The sequence below is a fragment of the Lates calcarifer genome, linkage group LG11 (genome assembly GCF_001640805.2).
Source record: "Lates calcarifer isolate ASB-BC8 linkage group LG11, TLL_Latcal_v3, whole genome shotgun sequence".
In the NCBI taxonomy this organism is placed as follows: Eukaryota; Metazoa; Chordata; class Actinopteri; family Centropomidae; genus Lates; species Lates calcarifer.
The window spans coordinates 20,489,508-20,507,226 of record NC_066843.1 but is presented as its reverse complement, the minus strand read 5'-3'; the positions used below and the strand labels follow the sequence as shown (position 1 = coordinate 20,507,226).

Genomic DNA, 17,719 nt, shown 5'->3' with positions numbered 1-17,719 from the left:
AATTATTGATCACCTGTTTCTAAGCTAGTGAGACATAATTACCTTCTGTAATGTGAACCCTTCATCAAATTTAAACATTTATATTGCTTATCTTTCTGCCTAACCCCCTGGCTAAATTTTTTCTAATTACACTAATCAAATTGAGTTGGAGAATACTTCTTCTCTTTGCTTCAATTAGAAAGCAGGGATGACACGCATATTTCACATGATCCCAAAGTACTTCACTTCCAGCGAGGTGAAATGATGAATAATGGCTGGTGTCCCTCCCTCCTTTTTTCTGATGGTGTACTGCGGGTCGAGAAAGCATTTCCTCAGTGAATGTATTCAAAAGCACAGCTACATGGATGCATATTTATTCACATAATACATTTAGACTAATTCTAAACTCCAAAGAAAAGAAAACATTTATCACAAACAAAATCCACATGGTCTGATGTGGAACATAAAATATGATAGAACTTAAACATGACTCTAAAACTAAATCAGTGAATCGCAATGACAAATTTTGATCATAAAATCAATCAACAAAAATCCACATTGAAGAGACCTTTACATATGTGACTATCTAAGCTAAGCCTCTAGAAAATAAACTCCCCCCACATTCCCAAGACCCCAACATTCCCAGTAATAAAACAGGTGACATGACATCCACTCCTCACAGTAGCTACACTGTAGGTAAAGCCATTATTGGTTTGAGACAGAATAGAAGGTATCATACTCATCACGACCTGAACCTCCTCCACCTTAATTTGAACCTATGGGCACTGATATTTGCATAAGACAAAACTGTTTGCTATGGTACAGTATGAGGCTTAATTGGGCTGTTTGGTCTTCAAATTAGAGGCAAAATTATGGTGATTGATTTTTTTTTTTTTTTTTTTTTTTTTAATAACTGCAGATCCAAGCCAACCATGAATGTCTAACGTGGCTTGATATCTCTTCTTCCTCTGAGTGACAGCGCTTCATTGTCGTCCAGAATCTATTAAAAACACATCAGTGTTGCACTGGGTGACATGTTCCTTCATTATCATGCGTTTATTTTGACTGAAATCAACACACACTGCGTTGCCATAAATACAGCACCAAATGTAGATTAATCCACTACTTAAAATAGTCCCAAACAAATGCACCATTTCCTCCTCTTTGAGTCACATTTGCTAAAAAAAACAGTGACCAAATGTTGTTGGGTACTTTCAGTCAAAAGTTTATAAAATAGGAGAGAGGTGAGAACATCTTGAGAAAACAAAACTTTATTGATGGTTATTGATTAGTGGAAGAACCATAGTACATGCACATACAATGAGTAGGAAGTAGGAAGCCTTGTTTTGAACCACAACACCTACTGGAAGCAGAGCTTGGATAAAGTAGTTGCGGAGTCAGACATTCAGCATAGTGAGGACTATGAGTCTTCCAGTTTCTGACCGATGGTCCTCACACACAGCACATAGACGACGGTTTGAACCAGCAGGGCCAAATGGCACTGAGGCTCTTACTGCTGCCTTCTTTATAATGTGATGCATCTGAGAGTTTTTCCTATCTAATTTGTTATAAATACAAAAGAGAGATATGTAACGACACCACTAATTGGGAATAGTTGTAAACAGAATGTGGCACAGGAAGCGGCCCATAGGCTGACTTGCAATGCAGCCATAGCCGAGCTCCTCTTGCCCGTGTAGCGCTTTTCAAATACACTACAGATTTATTCCATTAATTTCTATTTACATCATAGGTTAGCCTGTTCACAAATCATTTATTTCCCATATGTATTTAGTATTGTAATATTCAAACAGATAATTTTCAAAGAGTAAAGTTTGAATTCTAGAAAATAACAGACAGGATGTTACATTAAGATCAACATGAGAGGAAAGAGAGAAAATCAGAAATTTCAGAACAGATAAAAAAAAAGTTAAGAAAAATTACAACTACGGCACTGATATGTCTCAGGTTTATGTGAAAATTACAATGTGCAAAATGGTACAGTTGACAAAAAAAAGAGAAAAAAAACATGTATCTACATTGTGAATACATTATTTGAAAAGAGTTAATAAAAATCAGAATATGATTTGATAGAAAATGAAATAGCTTGCCCTAACAACTGATCTACTCATCTAAATCTAAAACATTATACCATTGTGTATTTCATATAAGAGAACATCTTCACTGCACAGTTCAAATATAATACATTGTTGGAATATTATACTTTACCCCCCATAAATTTTAATTATGAAAGAAAAAAGGAAACCAAAACAAAAACAAAGGCAACACTAAATTAACAAAATGATAAAATAGATGCAGTGGCTTTGGCTACTGCTATATATATTTTTTAAATCTCTCCTGTAATATAAAAATCATCAATTATACCAATGAATATACTGGAAGTTTATATAAAAAACATCTACTTCTGGATGGACAACAATGCTCAGTACGGAAGAGGATTAGTGCCACAGAACATTTAATCTTCAAATTCTAAGTCAGAATTCTGTGATTAAAGTTTGACTCTCTTTCCTGGGAACCAGTTTGTACCTCAGACCTCAATTAATCTTTTTTTAAGTTTTATTTTATTTGTGTGTGTGTGTGTGTGTGTGTGTGTCTGTGTGTGTTTTAACCTGGCTCTAATTCTTTTTCATAACTCAGCATGTGGACTAAGCAATTAAATGGTTCAACAGTTTAGTTGCCATGGCAATCCCTTTTTTTTAAACTTATCTCATTATTCATATCTACGTAGAATCTTGACTATACACATAAACACGCCAGATACGTATGTCCACTAGAACCTTTGGCTTGAAGTGATGTAAGATATAACCTCATTATCTAGTCAATAAATCTACAGCCTGCATAACGTGCTGACTCACAACATTCTCTCCCTAAAAAGAAAACTACACTACATGTCTGAGAGCAGCTTTGAATGTTAGTAATTGTTGTTGTTATTTCATTTTGCAATCATTGTCTCAAGAAAACTTATTAAAGAGCAGAAATGCCATCATTAGAGACACAACTTGTTGCATTTTTGTCATTATAACAAGAGAAACATTTTGTTATAACAAGGAATCTTGTTATTACAAAAACACATTGCATTCACCAAAGGGAAAAAAGAGCAGGAGGCTTCATCTTGTGGTTATGACTTAGTATCTTATAATTACGAGATGTTTATCTTGTAATTATGAGCAGTTATTATTAGCCTGTCTAATCAATGTAGCCACAGGAACTGTTGTTGTAGGTTGTTATGGTAATAGGATCAGATAAGAAGGAACACAATGAGTTTTTGCTTAACGTTAATGGCTGTGTTTTGGTGTCATATATGCAGTGATCAGAACATGAGCTGCTTAACCGTGTAAGAAAAAAAATATCTGTTATCTATACAGCAGGCTAAACAACATGCACAGCAGACCAAAGCAATTTTGCATGTTATGAAACAAACACAAGACAACCTTGTGCTGCAGTTTGGCTAGAATACAACCAATTGGGATGACTATGCAGATACTACACAGGATTTTATCTTAAGAAAAGATTATTATCTTGGGGTGGCAAAAACAATTATGAGCCTGTAACAGTAAAATTGCAGTCACAAGTAAACAGCTGTTAGCTGATAAAAAGTCATAATTTCAAGATGTTGGACAAATAGCAATCATTGCTGCTCTCAGCTTCTTTAACTTAGCCATCCTGCCCCCAAAAGTTCAGACAAGACATTTTTGTCTCTGTTCATGTTTCCAAGTCTTTTTTACTTCCTCCCAAACCAAAGGGAAAAAAAAAAAATCTATCACTAATTGACAGAGGAAGTGCCAAGGAAGCTGAGAGAAGTAAAAGAACAACACTTGACTGGCATAGTCACTTAAACACTTTTAGAAAACATAAAAACCCCAAAAATGTGACTATGACTTATCTTACAGGGTTGGAGTTCTATACAAGCCCTAACAATTTGAGTCTGATAAATATTTCCTCTGTGTCCTAATCATTACTCTAGCAGCTCTCTATTAGTACCATGGAAAAACCTCTACAGCTGATAATCTATGTTTAAATCTTTAGAAATTAAAAACCCACAATATCAAAATACACAGCACAAAATATCTGAGGTATAAGATGAAAAATATCAGCTGTCATTTTATTCTTCTTCTTCTTTTTTTTTTTTTTTTTGTACTTCTCTCTTAGGAGATGCTGAAATGATGCACAAACTGCATGTATTGCAATACCCGGGTCTCAGTAACGTCTCTCCTCTGATAATTCGTTCTCTCTCATTCGCTCACACACTCACGCGCACACACACTTTCTTTCTGTCCTGTTGGAAGGTTGAGTATAGGTTGGAGGTGTTGCTAATAGGGTGCGAAGCGACTGTAGCCTCCCCGGTATATACTGGCCTGGAGAGAGGACAGCACCAGCCCCACGTCGTCAGCATGGCTCCGAGTTTTGGCATCTGTCAGTGGAGCGAACGCGTTCTGAAACAGATACAGACATACACGGACAAACACAACGAGACACACACACACACAGACAAACAGCATATACACCCACAAGAAAATGCAAAACACATACACACACACATATTCATAAAACACCAAAGTACACATAGACAAAGGCATGGAAACACACACAAACACAAACACACACACACACACACACACACACACACACACAAACCCTCGTTAGCCCCCCTTAGTCCAGCACAAACTACTACTAGAGTTTCAACATTACGTTACCGTTATTCCAGTGCAAACCCATGGGGGATGAAAAGACCCATGACCGGAGCAACCGTCATGCAGCAAGCACAGCGAGACGCTTCATGCCAGGGGTACATGCCAACAGCTATGTAAAAGAAATCCAGTCAATACAACTATGAAAAAGTGGCGGAAAAGATGAATCAAAGAAATCAAGTCAAAAGATGATTTTAAGCAGAATGTGAACCAGGGAGGGCTAAATCTTTTGGATGGATCATGCTGGTTTTCAGTGGATGGAGGTGATGGAGATTTTGAGGCAGGTGCAGCTTTTAGGAACAGTCATTTTAGATATTTTAAGAAATGTACTTTGTTTCTGTGAAATGTATAGTTGAAAGAGAATGATGATAACAATTTAATCTGTATGTGTCCAGATGAAACTGCATCAATCTTTTTTTACAAAGCTTTTTATCACACTGATAAGAAATATCAGCCCTGGACCTAGTATTTATCAAGCTACTCAGCAGGAAGTAAGTGCTCAAACACTCAGTGATACATGTTTGATTTGTCATTTAGACTTCATCAACTGTATTAATCTAGAAAATGACTCCTAACTGTCAATATTTAGGAGAGCTCCACAGGTGTCCTAATCTAACAGACATGGCAATAATAATGCAGACTGTGCTCTTGGCTTAGGGATGTTAGCTCTCTCCATCATTATTATGACATACTTTATTAATCCCAAAAATATTGAAATTATATATATATATATATATATATATATATATATATATATATAGTGCTGCATGGTAAGGGTGCTCAATGACTGGCAAGGAGAGGCCTTTTTCTAGCTCAGTTAGCATGCTTCTTAGAGCCAGATGTTAACCAAGCATTGCTAGCTTGCATTGAAGAATGCAGAGTGTGGGTGCAGGTAACGAGGGGGGGTTCTGGGATGCTAGAAAACACCACTGAGCCAAAACAGCAGTCAGGCTCAGACAAAGACCACTTCTTGAGATGGCACCCACCCGATGACCCTCTAGACTTATGTGTGCACTAACACGCATACAAAGTGTCATACTAGGACATGATTCATATGTGAAAATAAAGCTTGTGATACCAGCAGTGGATGTTACTTTATTGGATATTTTTAACTACATATTCAGTGATGATGTTTGTCCTGTGGAGGGGCCATGGTGTGAAGGAAAATCATGTGAGCTGGATCAGAAGATGATCATCAGGAGTTTTGATGTTTTAAGTAGAAATATGTATTACAAGCTGTAGCTGAGAAAAATGATGAACAGTATAGTGACAAGTTTGCCAGAGTAGCGTTACAGGTTTAACAGGGCATATATTAACCTCAGGTACCACATGGTTGCAACACTTTTTCCTACTTTACCCAAATAAGGCCAAATTATGTTTTAAATCTATATGTGTGAACAGATCTTACCATGTTGCCACGTTCTTACCTAATAACTGTCACATGTGTCTTGTCCTTTCCTTTACTTAGCTCATCTCTAGACAGTATTGTCTAAGTTTATGTCTTTTTCTGCATCCTTATCTAAGACCTTAGTTACCCTAGCAACAGAGAGGAGAAATGTCTCAGTCATAGTTTGGGTTAAACAGTAGACCACTGTAAAACACTGTGGAGGTCTTTATGACCTGATCTAGTAGAATGCGTGAGACCTAGAAAATGTTATAGCACATAAAAAATCCTTCATACATGGCACTCAGGTAAGGTGCCATCAACCATCCGGGACAGTGGCTGTAGCAGTTGCAGAGAAGATGTAAAGTAAGGAAAAGACTCTCTTTGCATGGGTTTAGGATGTAATTCAAGGACAGTTAACAGCTGCACTGGGTCAGAGAATGGTGTGGAGAAGTGAAGAGAAGGCTAATTAGTGCCTCTTTGTAAGACCAGTGGAACTAGAAAAACTGGATGGTACATCTCATTTCCTGTAACTGTGTCCACATTTCCCTCACTTATGTTTTCTCTTGATGTCTGAAGAAACATGGAGAGTGAGTCCTGTCTTTCTTTTGTTTAGTCTGTCTGTGTCTATAACATAGACAGGTTTCAAGTCTGCTTTATGTCATTGTCATATGTACGCACATACAGAGAATTGAAATTGCGTTACTCTTAGACCCACGGTGCGGTAAGGTAAATATATATAATCTATAATTCATAATATAATTATTATATAATATAATTTATTATATAATTTGTTCATTATTTGATCAGAATGTGTTAATTTATAGAAATGATTTAGCCTAAGTGTTTTAGGGAAAGTGCAAATTTAGTAAATATATCTAATCACATGTGACTGAATAGATAATAAACAAAGGTAAACAATTTAAACATGTTTATTGCAGAAAGACAGCAGACTGTTCTCCTCACTCTGATGTGATATTGTCCATGATGCAGATAAGAGGGACAGAAACAGATCATGGAGAGAAACATCTGTTTATGGTTCTTTTGTCAGTCAAATGTACAGATTTGCTATTTTTAACTAGATGTGAATCAGAAAAGAAAATCTAAAACATGGAGGTAATGTGCTTTAGAAGACTGATTGATTGATTGTTCACTTCAGTAGAAGTGTATCCACACTCCTTCCTCAACCCTCAAATGTCAGAAAATAAGACCCAGGTTAAAAATTATTGGAGTTATCCTTTAAGGTTTGGTTAGGCAAAGGCAGGATCACAGACAATTCAAAGGTAAGTTAGGTCAGTGTTAGAGAATGTCTATCAGACGGCCCAGTAGACATATGTGACACCTTTAACAGGACTTACTGGTGTACTGCATTAACACTTGACTGACACTTTGAACCATATTTGATGCAAGTGATCTGCAGACATACATAACACAGTTTGTTGATAATTACACAGTAGCTGAGCCTAGATGTCTGTTCAATTTGGAAAGCGCTGTTTGTGATTAACCAGGAAGTTTCGACAATCTTTCCCTCCAGCCCGTCCTGCTTTCTTACTCACTTCTTTTTTCCCTCGCCTCCTCCCTGCGGCTGCAGCACCATGAGGGATTTAATTATCAAAATGACTAATTATTTCATTACCAGGGAGTGCAGGGTGAGGTGGTATCCACCAAATTAGAAATATAATAACTAACATGGACTGGGCTGCCAAGGCATGAAGACATTCATCACCTTTTACAGGCGGGATTAATGTGGCATTTGGACTGCCGTTAGCAGCACAGACAAATTCAATTAAGTTTAAGTGAGGAGATGTCAACGCTGCAGAAAACCATGCACAGCAACTGAAGAAGAGATTGGGGTGGGGGAGGGGGACAGTATGGAGGAGACAGTGAGAGTGAGAGTGTGTGGAGATTGTGGAGTGCAGTTGGAGAAAATTAATATATAGCTGGCAATCCAATTATTTCTAGTGTATGAACTAACTGACTAATGTCAAAAATAAAATCACATCAGGAAAAATAACTGAACAAATGCCTACACAGGCCTACTCAGCCAAAGTCTTCTCTGCCTTTGTCAGACACTGAAGTGGCAGCCAAATATGAACTGTTTCTGATTTTTCCATCTATAATGCTGATGGATGCCATAGAGAGTCATCTTTTAAAATGCTTTGGAAAATGACTGATGGTCATTATGCATCTTACAGTAATGCACATGATGAAAATTCAGTTTTTAAGTAAGTCATCCATAATGGTCAAAAGAATTGAAGGTGTAGACTGTGGGCTTTACTGACACAGTTGTTAAAAGGTAGATTTTTAATACAATACTAACATACTGGATGTGAAGTAACACAACTCCACTGTAAAAGATGGGAAATACAATTGATAGTCTTTATTTTGAAGCTAATGAAATGCAAAGGAAGTGTGTCTCATAAAGGTAGTTTTTGTACAAAATTCCCCTTTTTCCCCATAAACAGTGTTCCCTTACTAAACTATAGCAAGTATCCTATGGTAGGGATGGTACAGCTGGAACAGTTGTACCTACTGTACCAGAAAAAATTAACTCAGTCGCTGCTCATTTATAGCCACTGGTGATTATTATAATGTTGTTATCATAAAGACTAAAATGATGCTTTTGGCTGTTATGTGTTTGATATACTATACACTGTCTAAACCAGTGTTAATCCTCAGGAAAGATTGTTTGTGAGGGAAAAAAAAAAAAAAAAAGATTACTCTGTAACATTACTCAACAGCCTCGGCTGGACTCTGGCTTTGTAGTCTGACAAGATCAACAGGAGTAGCAGCTCTGGAGAAATGAGCTGACTGACTGCATCACATCACTTTCAGGGGAATCTCCCAGTTACTAAACTTCGATTCATATCATATAGCAACTTAAAAACTTAATGGATCTGAATCAGGACATCAGGTATTTGCAAAAGTAGGCTGCACCGATTATTTCAAAGAGTCGCATACATTTAATAAACACTTACTAATTTTGTTCCTTTTTCAGGTTGTAACCATAGGTTGTGAGTCTAAATTAGGCTGACACTTGCTCTCTCCTCTCAGCTAACATGAGGTGATTGCAAATCTTTTTATTTCATTTGTTTGTTATAAGTTTTTACTTGCAGATGAAAAATAATCAAAGCTAAACCAAATAAGATTTAATAAAGAATTTGAAATGATTCAAACTCAATCAGCTGCTGAATTATTACTGAACTCCGATTCCATAATATACTACTGAACCCCAACCAGGCACTGACCAAGATGCCAGGGATTTAATTCTCTTTGCAAAGAGCTCAGTGAGAAAAGGGGATGTCCACATCATGTTATTTTGCTCCTGACCTCAATCAGCATTATACTTTAAAAATGATAGTGAGTCTTTTTCAGCCCACATAATAATTCAAGTGCACAGTGCTACAGTGAGCCTAAATGGTGGTAAAGTAATTTAAAATTGCCTCTAAAATATATCCTGCTGTTGACAGTGAAATATTTCTGCTTTGAAAATAAAACCTGAATGCATGCTGTGTGGTGTCTTGTCTAGAAACTGCAGAGAGTCAAAGGAGATGACTGAGGCTCTTTTCATCTCCAGCATAATGTTCAGGTGCAGTTTAGACCAATAACAGCAACAATTTATAAATATAATATATATAATACATCTGCAGGAGGTGACGGTCACTCCCCAATTACTTAACATTTCCTTTCTTAAGATTACATTTGCCACTGCCAAAAGATAAGATTTATCTTCAATAAGACATTTCACATCTTACTCTACGTACTGGATCTCAGGTTGTAGCTAAAGGTTGTGAATATCAGTTAGGCTTATTTATAACTTGATACTTACAAATGTCAAAGGGATTTGAGAGGATTCAGGTTCAAGCAAATCCAGTACTCGGTTTGGATTCAATAAAATGCTATTCCCACCCAAAAGGACACATTAACCAAATGGGCCTCTTGGACACAGGTCAGAGGGGTCAAAGGGCCATTTCTCTGTAGAAAATCAAATAGTGCTCAGAGCGTGTTCAGTTATAAGGGCACCACACTTCTCTGGTTAACTCTAAGGCCATGGAGATGGAAAAAAAAAGGCTCTGGCCAATTGTCTGGTTTCAGTTTCAATGGGAGCAATTTGGATTCCATCCTGGTCCTGGAACATTGGACCAGCTCTGAACTTGCTGGGATACTGGGAGCTTGCTTGCAGGCTGTGTGTCTTAGGGTGTCTTGTGGGGTGTTCTGTGTGAGTATGGGATGCCAGGGCTGTTGCTATGTGGCATCCAAGCCATGTATATTCAAAGTGTGAACTGTGTTGATATTCTCTTGCATTGGTATGATGACCTCAGAGATGGATCCCCTGTTTGATGCCCTCATCAGACCACAACCTCTGGCACATTTAAGTTAAAGAGCTGCATTATCTTAGAATATTTTTCATGAGTATAAGATGCAATACAGGCCCTGTAACACATTGCTGTGGCAAGGAGGTGAAGAGTTCAGTTAACTGGCCTGTCAGAACCTTACCTATGAACATGAGCTTTGGGTAGTAATGAAATCAGTGAGATCATAGATACAAGCAGCCATAATGATTTTCCTTCACAGAGTGGCTGGGCTCATCCTAGGGGATGTGAAGAACCAGAACAGAGACCCATTAGGTGTCCAACTGAGTGGATGACCCTTTTGAAGGTGTCTATGGGCAACTTGTTAGTTCCACTTTAATGTAAGTTTATTGTTTTAATCACCATGGTGAAGTGATATCTTGGTACCCTGGCATTTGATAAGGCTACCTTTACTGTGACACCATAGAAGGCCCCTTCGTTACTGTTTTAATATAAATATAAATAAAGAAGTTAGACATTTTTCCAATGAGAAGTGGTATGATGCATGATATGAAAAAGACTAGGAATGAAGGAAAGAGATGTGTGGCAGGCATGACAGTCTTACCATGGCACCAACGCTGTATGTGGCTGCTGGAGTGAGTGTGTGGTTGTAGGGGTCGGCAGCATATACTCGTCCGTAACTGTAGAAACACATGAAATAACAGAGGATGGTTAAGTCAAATTATGTCCTGGCAATAGAACAGAGACAGAGAAATTATTATCGCCAGTTCTTCCTTGATTTACATATCAATTACCTGTGATATGTGGATTAATTACAAGTATAGAGATGGGTTACGCTTGCATGGAGAGATAGTATTGAACTATACTATAGCAACAGTAAGTCAATAGGAATTATATGAATATAAAATTCATGACACTGAAAATTATCACCCAAGTCTGCAGCTCTGTGGAGCTTTGTAGCCTCGTTTAGCTCAAACATTATGAGATAGTCGTGATTTTTTTTTTTTTTTAACTTGACATGAGTATTTATTTTGGTCTGGTTTAATGCAGAAAACGGTCACAGTGACTTCAGACACAATTTACGTTCAACCAAAACCACCATCTTTCCTGTACCTTAACCAAAGTGCTTTCATTGCTTAAACCACAGATGAGACTCAGAGAACCTGGTCTCTGGTGTGACAGCTGTGGGCTCTGTACATCCACCATCCATCCCCCTGTGACTCTGCTGCAAATGTAGCTTCATACAGGAAAGGCCAGGGAATCACAAACAATAATTAAATAATCTTTTAGGACATTAATATCTACAGAAAAGTCTATGGTAGTCTGGCCAGTAGTTGTGGAGATTTGTGTGGACCAGAGTGTTGAGTGGACCATTTTATTTGTCATTTGAGTCCATCTCCTGTGCACAGAGCTATTTAATTTAATAACCTCTATGGGTTTGATTGAAATAGTCAAAGGAACCAAGGGAAACCAGTAAATAAGAGAGTTCAGAAAAAAGAGAGCTAAGAAAGGGAGAGTTTTTATTTATTTCAGTGAAAGAAATGAAAACCTCAAGGCTTCATCAAAATGGACTAAATACATGTGCAACTGAAGAATCAAAGAAATGTTGAGAATTATATATAGAGAAAGAAACAGAGAGCAGCAGTGTTTGTGTTCTAAGTGAACAGCTATGCTGTGGCCAACCAGCCCATTCCCTCCTCGCTACCTCTCCTCTCTGTCCTAGCCCAGTCACGATAAGAGCCAATCAGGGGCCAGGGCCTGTGCCTATAATTGAGATGATTTGCATAGCAGCCCAGTGGTTGAAGCGATTAGAAGTTAATCCCGATTAGTTTTGGACATTGCTATTCACTATGCAGCCCCCCAACACCCACACTCAACCCAGCTCCGCGTTTGACCTATCTTATCTCACAGTGCAGAGCCCTAACCCATGATCAGTGTGTGTGTGTGTGTGTGTGTGTGAGAGAGAGAGAGAGAGAGAGAGAGAGAGAGGGCATATGAGAGAGAGTGTGTGGTAAGCTACGTCTACTACACACATTTAAATGCATTTTGAGTCAAATGCATTTTTAAAGTGACCCTGAGGTGAAAAGATAAACACGGAAACAACATTTTCAACAGCTCTACAAAATGGTTGGGAGCTTGGTGAAATGCACAGGGTTTTTGGACAGAATGAATATTTAGGGGGGAAAAAAAGAAATATTACCAACAATGTAGGCCTATGTGGTTTGACAATTAGAATATTGTCTTTCTGTACTGCAGTCAAATTACATTAAACTGCATTTTATAATGTCATATGTTTAATTGGATGAATTTCCATTTCTAGACCAATTTTATCTTTGTGAAAGAAAGATGAGTGGGTGGAAATCAGTCTCATGTCTGTGCTAGCAGCTCTCTGGGGCTTTTCTCAGGCACAGTGGTGCTTTGAGCTAAATGCTAACATCAGCACACTAACGTGCAGGGGAACGTGAATTTGCTACATGCAACGTTCACAATCAATCAATCACATGTCACAAATCAATCTCATGATGACATGAGATGAAAAATAATTAGGATAGATCTGCAGAGCATTGTGAATGTATATACAAAATGCAATGTCTTATTCAGTGCTGTTGTTGAGATATTTCAGTTGGACTAAATTGGTGGACCAAACAACAGGGCTTGCTGTTGCGGAGGCTTTGTTTGTTAACTGAAGTCATGCCATAGATACCCACGGTGTAGGTTTTGATATACAGCTGAGACTGTATGGTACTTTACATGATCAGAATATGATCAATAGGTTTCTCAAGCTCTAGCACTGGCTGACAGATTTTTTGGTATAGTCTAGGTCCAGGTGCAATGGTTCCAAACCTCACTGTGACATGAAGACTTCACTGCACACACTCAAACCACACTCTGTTGCTACTGATTTGGACATTTCTCTTTGTGTGCAGATTAAACAAGCAACAGTGTTTTCATTGGTGAACTTTAGAGGTGTTGGTAGCTGTATTTTTTAAATTTGGACAGAGCCAAGCTAGCTGTTTCCCCCTGCTTCCAGTCTTTACGTGGCTAAGCTAACCACATTATGACAGACTCTAGCTCCATAATTAACACACAGAGAGTTGAGGTTTCACTCATAAGCATATAATTTATTTTCAAGTGAACTTACTGTATTCCAACTAAGACTTCAGCAGCTCTATTGTCTAAAGCCAAAGTCCTCTATAATTTCACTTCATGTTCCTGGGGTTGACGAGCTATGTATTTCATGTCTCCATCCTTCTTCCTCTATCCCAGTTTATTCTCTCCACTTGCTAAAGGGGTATTAAGACGTGTACTGACTAGGAGGGGAAGGCCAGGCACTTTCAAAAGCTTCACAACACTGTCAACAGTGTTAAAGCTGATGTGTGTTTGTGTTGGTGTAAATGTGTGTAGATGTTAAGGATTTAGTCTTGACAGCCCACTGTTTTCAGGAGAGGTAACATTTTGGGTTACAAAGCGTGAGTACATGTCATATTGTGTAGGCTTGTTGAGGTTCAGATTCTGGGATGGCAGGAGCATTAAAATCAAGACAGAAAAATAAATGACCTTACCACAAAAAAGAGTGGTACTTAATTCCTGGATTCTGGAAAATTTCCTGCCCTGGGAAAGGACCAAGAAGTCTGTGCTTATTCATGTGCATGTGTGTAGTAATTTGTGAATGCTCATCATGTGCTTGCATGAGCATATCTGCATGAGTGGCTGTATTCCATTCGTATTGGTTTGTACAGCACATGAGTCAGGCTGAGTCTGGTCAGGCCTCGTGAAAGCAGCTGTTGGTGTTTCCCCTCTGTGACCCTCATGGCACAAATATGACCCACGTGGTGTAAGTGTGGCCCTGCACAGATGGGCAGGCTACGCAGGTACACAAGCAAACCCTCAAAGATACACCAGACCAAGGTTAACAATTCTCTTGTAAGACTTTGCTCAGGGCATGTTCAAAGCCCTGTCTCTCATATATTATCACCTAATAAAATATTGGTGAATGTGTTAGAAAACATTTGCCTATTTACACATCCAACAGACACAAAGCAACAATATTCATTCTGTTTTTAAATCTGTTCTGGTCTCCACCATCTCCTGAGGAAAAAAAAAACAAAAAAAAAAACCTCAGAGCTTTTTCTCTGAAACAGCAGAGTTCACAAAATAAATGAGCTAAATGAGGCTGAACTACAAATACTAATTCAAGCAACTCCTTTCACATTAGACATCTCAGCACCATGCATCACATGGCCTGTATAGCTTATAAGTTATCATAATGTCTCTATAATATCTGATACATACAAGTCTAGATGCATGTTTTCTAGTGACAGACAATACAGCCTATACAGCACATTAAACATTGTCATTAGAATTTGAACCAACACTGGCAGTAGAGTGATGTCAGCCTCTGGCAAACACAGGCTTTTTCTTCAGGGTTTGTGTCTATATTACTTAATTACCTGGTATTCTTCATGCCCCCTAGATTTATGTCCATGAACCTGCAACATGAATAGGAGGACCACTGTGTCTTCTGAAGAATAAGTGGAATAAGTCTTATCTAATCTTGGCTTTGCCCTATTTCTTAGCATGAAAAATATAATCACTGTCATCGTTCATAGGCATATAGTTTATTTTCAAGTGAACTTACTGTATAGCAACTAAAATATACCAATTAAGATATTAGCAGATCTATTGTCTGGAGCCAAAGCTCTCTATAATTTCACTGCATGCTCCTAAAATAGATGGATATAGATGTATTTCTGCCTTCCAAGACTGTTTAAACCAAGCTCACAAAAAAGAAAAAAAAAAGGGAGGCAGAGGATGAATAGATGAATAATAAATCAAAAAGGACAGACATCTGCAAGTTCCATGCAATTATAAACTAAAATTACACACCAGTGCTTACTAATTTAACACAAATTATTCATTGTGTTATGAATATATCTATTATTAATAAAATGGGGAAAGTCATATGGGAGATAAAACATCCTCAAATATCGTTTCAGCCCCAGAAACCACTATTTCAACCCAAACCCTTTTCCAATGTTCATGAAGCATATTTTCACTGCTTAACTAGAACTTTGACTCTCTACATGGTAGAGACTTTGTGCAATCCAGTGCAATAGCCTTGTAATAAACTTAGTGAAGCTTCTAATATTCATTTTTGTTAATACTTTCTCAAGGATATGCAACTTTATGGTCTCCTCAAGTTTTGAGTCTGTACATTGTTGTTGTTGTAATGAATATAAAATGTATGGGGTTGTAGATCAGAGGGAGGCAGCATTAACAAATATGGATCAGCTTTATCCTGCTTTAACTCTACAAATAAATGTAGGTGGCTCACACAATAACCAGTATTAGTGAGTATTCAGCAATATCACCAGAAAAAAGGGTTGATACTGGACAAATCTACAGATAATGTTCCATTTTTATAGTACAGTATAGTAGATGTTAAGAAATGATTGTGATGATGGCAAATTAATTATAGTTAGGGTTAGCGACTAAAACTTTGGTTTGGAACAGAAATGACTCATGTTTCTTACAATCAGAGTACTGAAGTACATTTTTACTCAATGAGAAGTAAACTGGAAAAAAATGTTTTGATTTTGTTTGTAACAAAACCAGGGATAATCAACCAACTATGAAGGCTGACCAGCACTGATCAGTACTGTCTTGTTTATTAACTGAATTTAATTCTATAATCGATTTGATTTATGCTAATGTTGTTTGGGTTCATACATAGATCTCTAATCTCCGTTAGCTTCATGTCCTGCAAAAAGATATGGAAGATTGGTGACTTTCTCAGACCTAGTCACCCTGTTCAGAGAACTTCAAATTCTTTCCATATCATATATTCATCAGATATGTGGGTTTATATTGAATATTTAATGTTCTTGCCACTTTCTCTCCCATTATTCTTTATCAGGTTATTCTCAGTTAATTCTCAAAGTCATTCTCACAATATCAGACAGGTATTACCTTCATCTTACCTTTTACTAAACCAAACATGGCCAAAATCCTCTCACATATCACAGTGGACAGATCTGGAATGCCAAAGTACACATTACTAAGAGCTCACTATCTTTTGAAAATCCAAAGTTTTTGTGTGTATCTATTTTGTTCCTTTATTTGCTTTTATACATGTTTTTGTTTCTTTTTATGTGGTTGCTGTCTGCTGATTTGGTGAACTCTTCTGTTAATTTTGTTTCTAATTGTCATTTGCTAAGTCATGTTGTATTTACTAGTTTAGGTTTTATATCTTTCTTCTCTTTTCTTAATTTTCCTATGTTGAGTGGAGGAGAGGTCAGTTGGATGAGCCTGTGGCTTCTTGACTTCCTCCATCTGTTTTACATTGTTGTAGTGTGCACAAATAAAAAAACTAACAAACAAATAAACAAAAAAGATTTCTTTTCTGTCATTTTACTTTGGTGCTAACTGCCTGGATAAACTTAAACAATTGTACATTTCACCAGCAGAGTCAGTACAATGACTCACCATTCTTTTCTTTTTTGTAAAATTATACCATGAGCAGTGAAAACTCTGGCTTACAGTTGTCTGAGAGCTAAATGAACAGTATTACCCGACACCTATGATGTATGTTTGCCTGTAGTTCTAAATTAATGTACCCATATTAAACTGTAGGTAAAGCTGAGCTGCAGCTTAAGAACTTGGAGATGGGACTATTTATGTAACCACCATCTACAACAATGAAAAAATCATGATCATGTGATGCTGCGGGGGAAAGGAGAGGACCTGACTTGAGAACATATGCAACCAAAACTGAACACAAAATAAAGAGATCTTAGGTAGAAGTGAAAGAGAGAAACACAGACAGCTTATCTGTGACAGAAGGAGGGGGACAGCAGCATGTGGAAGTGTGAGAAAGAGCACCACATAACATCACTTCTACTGGTGAGGCAGTTTTATCAATAATGCAGTAGAATGCAGCTGTAGTTTTTGTTACTGAGACAGAGAGCAATAACAATCAATAACTTTTTTCTTTCCTAGATTCAATACTTGGAATTATGAACCCATCCTTTTTAGATGTTGCCAAGCAATGCAAACAGCAGGAATTCTGAGGCACAAAAATGATATTATTAATAGAATAAATTATATTTTTAATTAGATTACACATGACATTTTTTTTTTTTTTTTTTTTTTGGAAAGTGGTCATGGCATAAGCAGGATAACAGCCTCCAGGTTTGTACATTGAATGGACTCTGTGGAGCCCTCATGTCATTACAATCATGGAACACACAGCTTGTTGGATATTATCCCTTACAGATATGATGTGCAACAATGTCTCATGTCACGGCATTTATACTCTGGGCTAATGTGCGATGCCC

The 17,719-nt window shown here is 37.6% G+C and overlaps 1 protein-coding gene across 22 annotated transcripts in view; it reads right to left on the bottom strand.

Moving 5' to 3' along the window:
• Positions 1 to 1,234: 1,234 nt before the first annotated feature.
• rbfox1 (RNA binding fox-1 homolog 1) overlaps positions 1,235 to 17,719 on the bottom strand; it is a 335,308-nt gene continuing 318,823 nt past the window's right edge. For 20 of the 22 annotated variants that reach the window (XM_051073944.1, XM_051073945.1, XM_051073943.1 and 17 more), the window contains 2 exons: positions 10,987 to 11,062; positions 1,235 to 4,430 (listed from right to left, as the gene is read on the bottom strand). In XM_051073944.1, coding sequence (XP_050929901.1) covers positions 4,308 to 4,430; positions 10,987 to 11,062 — 199 coding nt within the window. In that variant the 3' untranslated portion in view covers positions 1,235 to 4,307. The other 2 variants (XM_051073946.1, XM_051073949.1) reach the window with 1 other exon arrangement.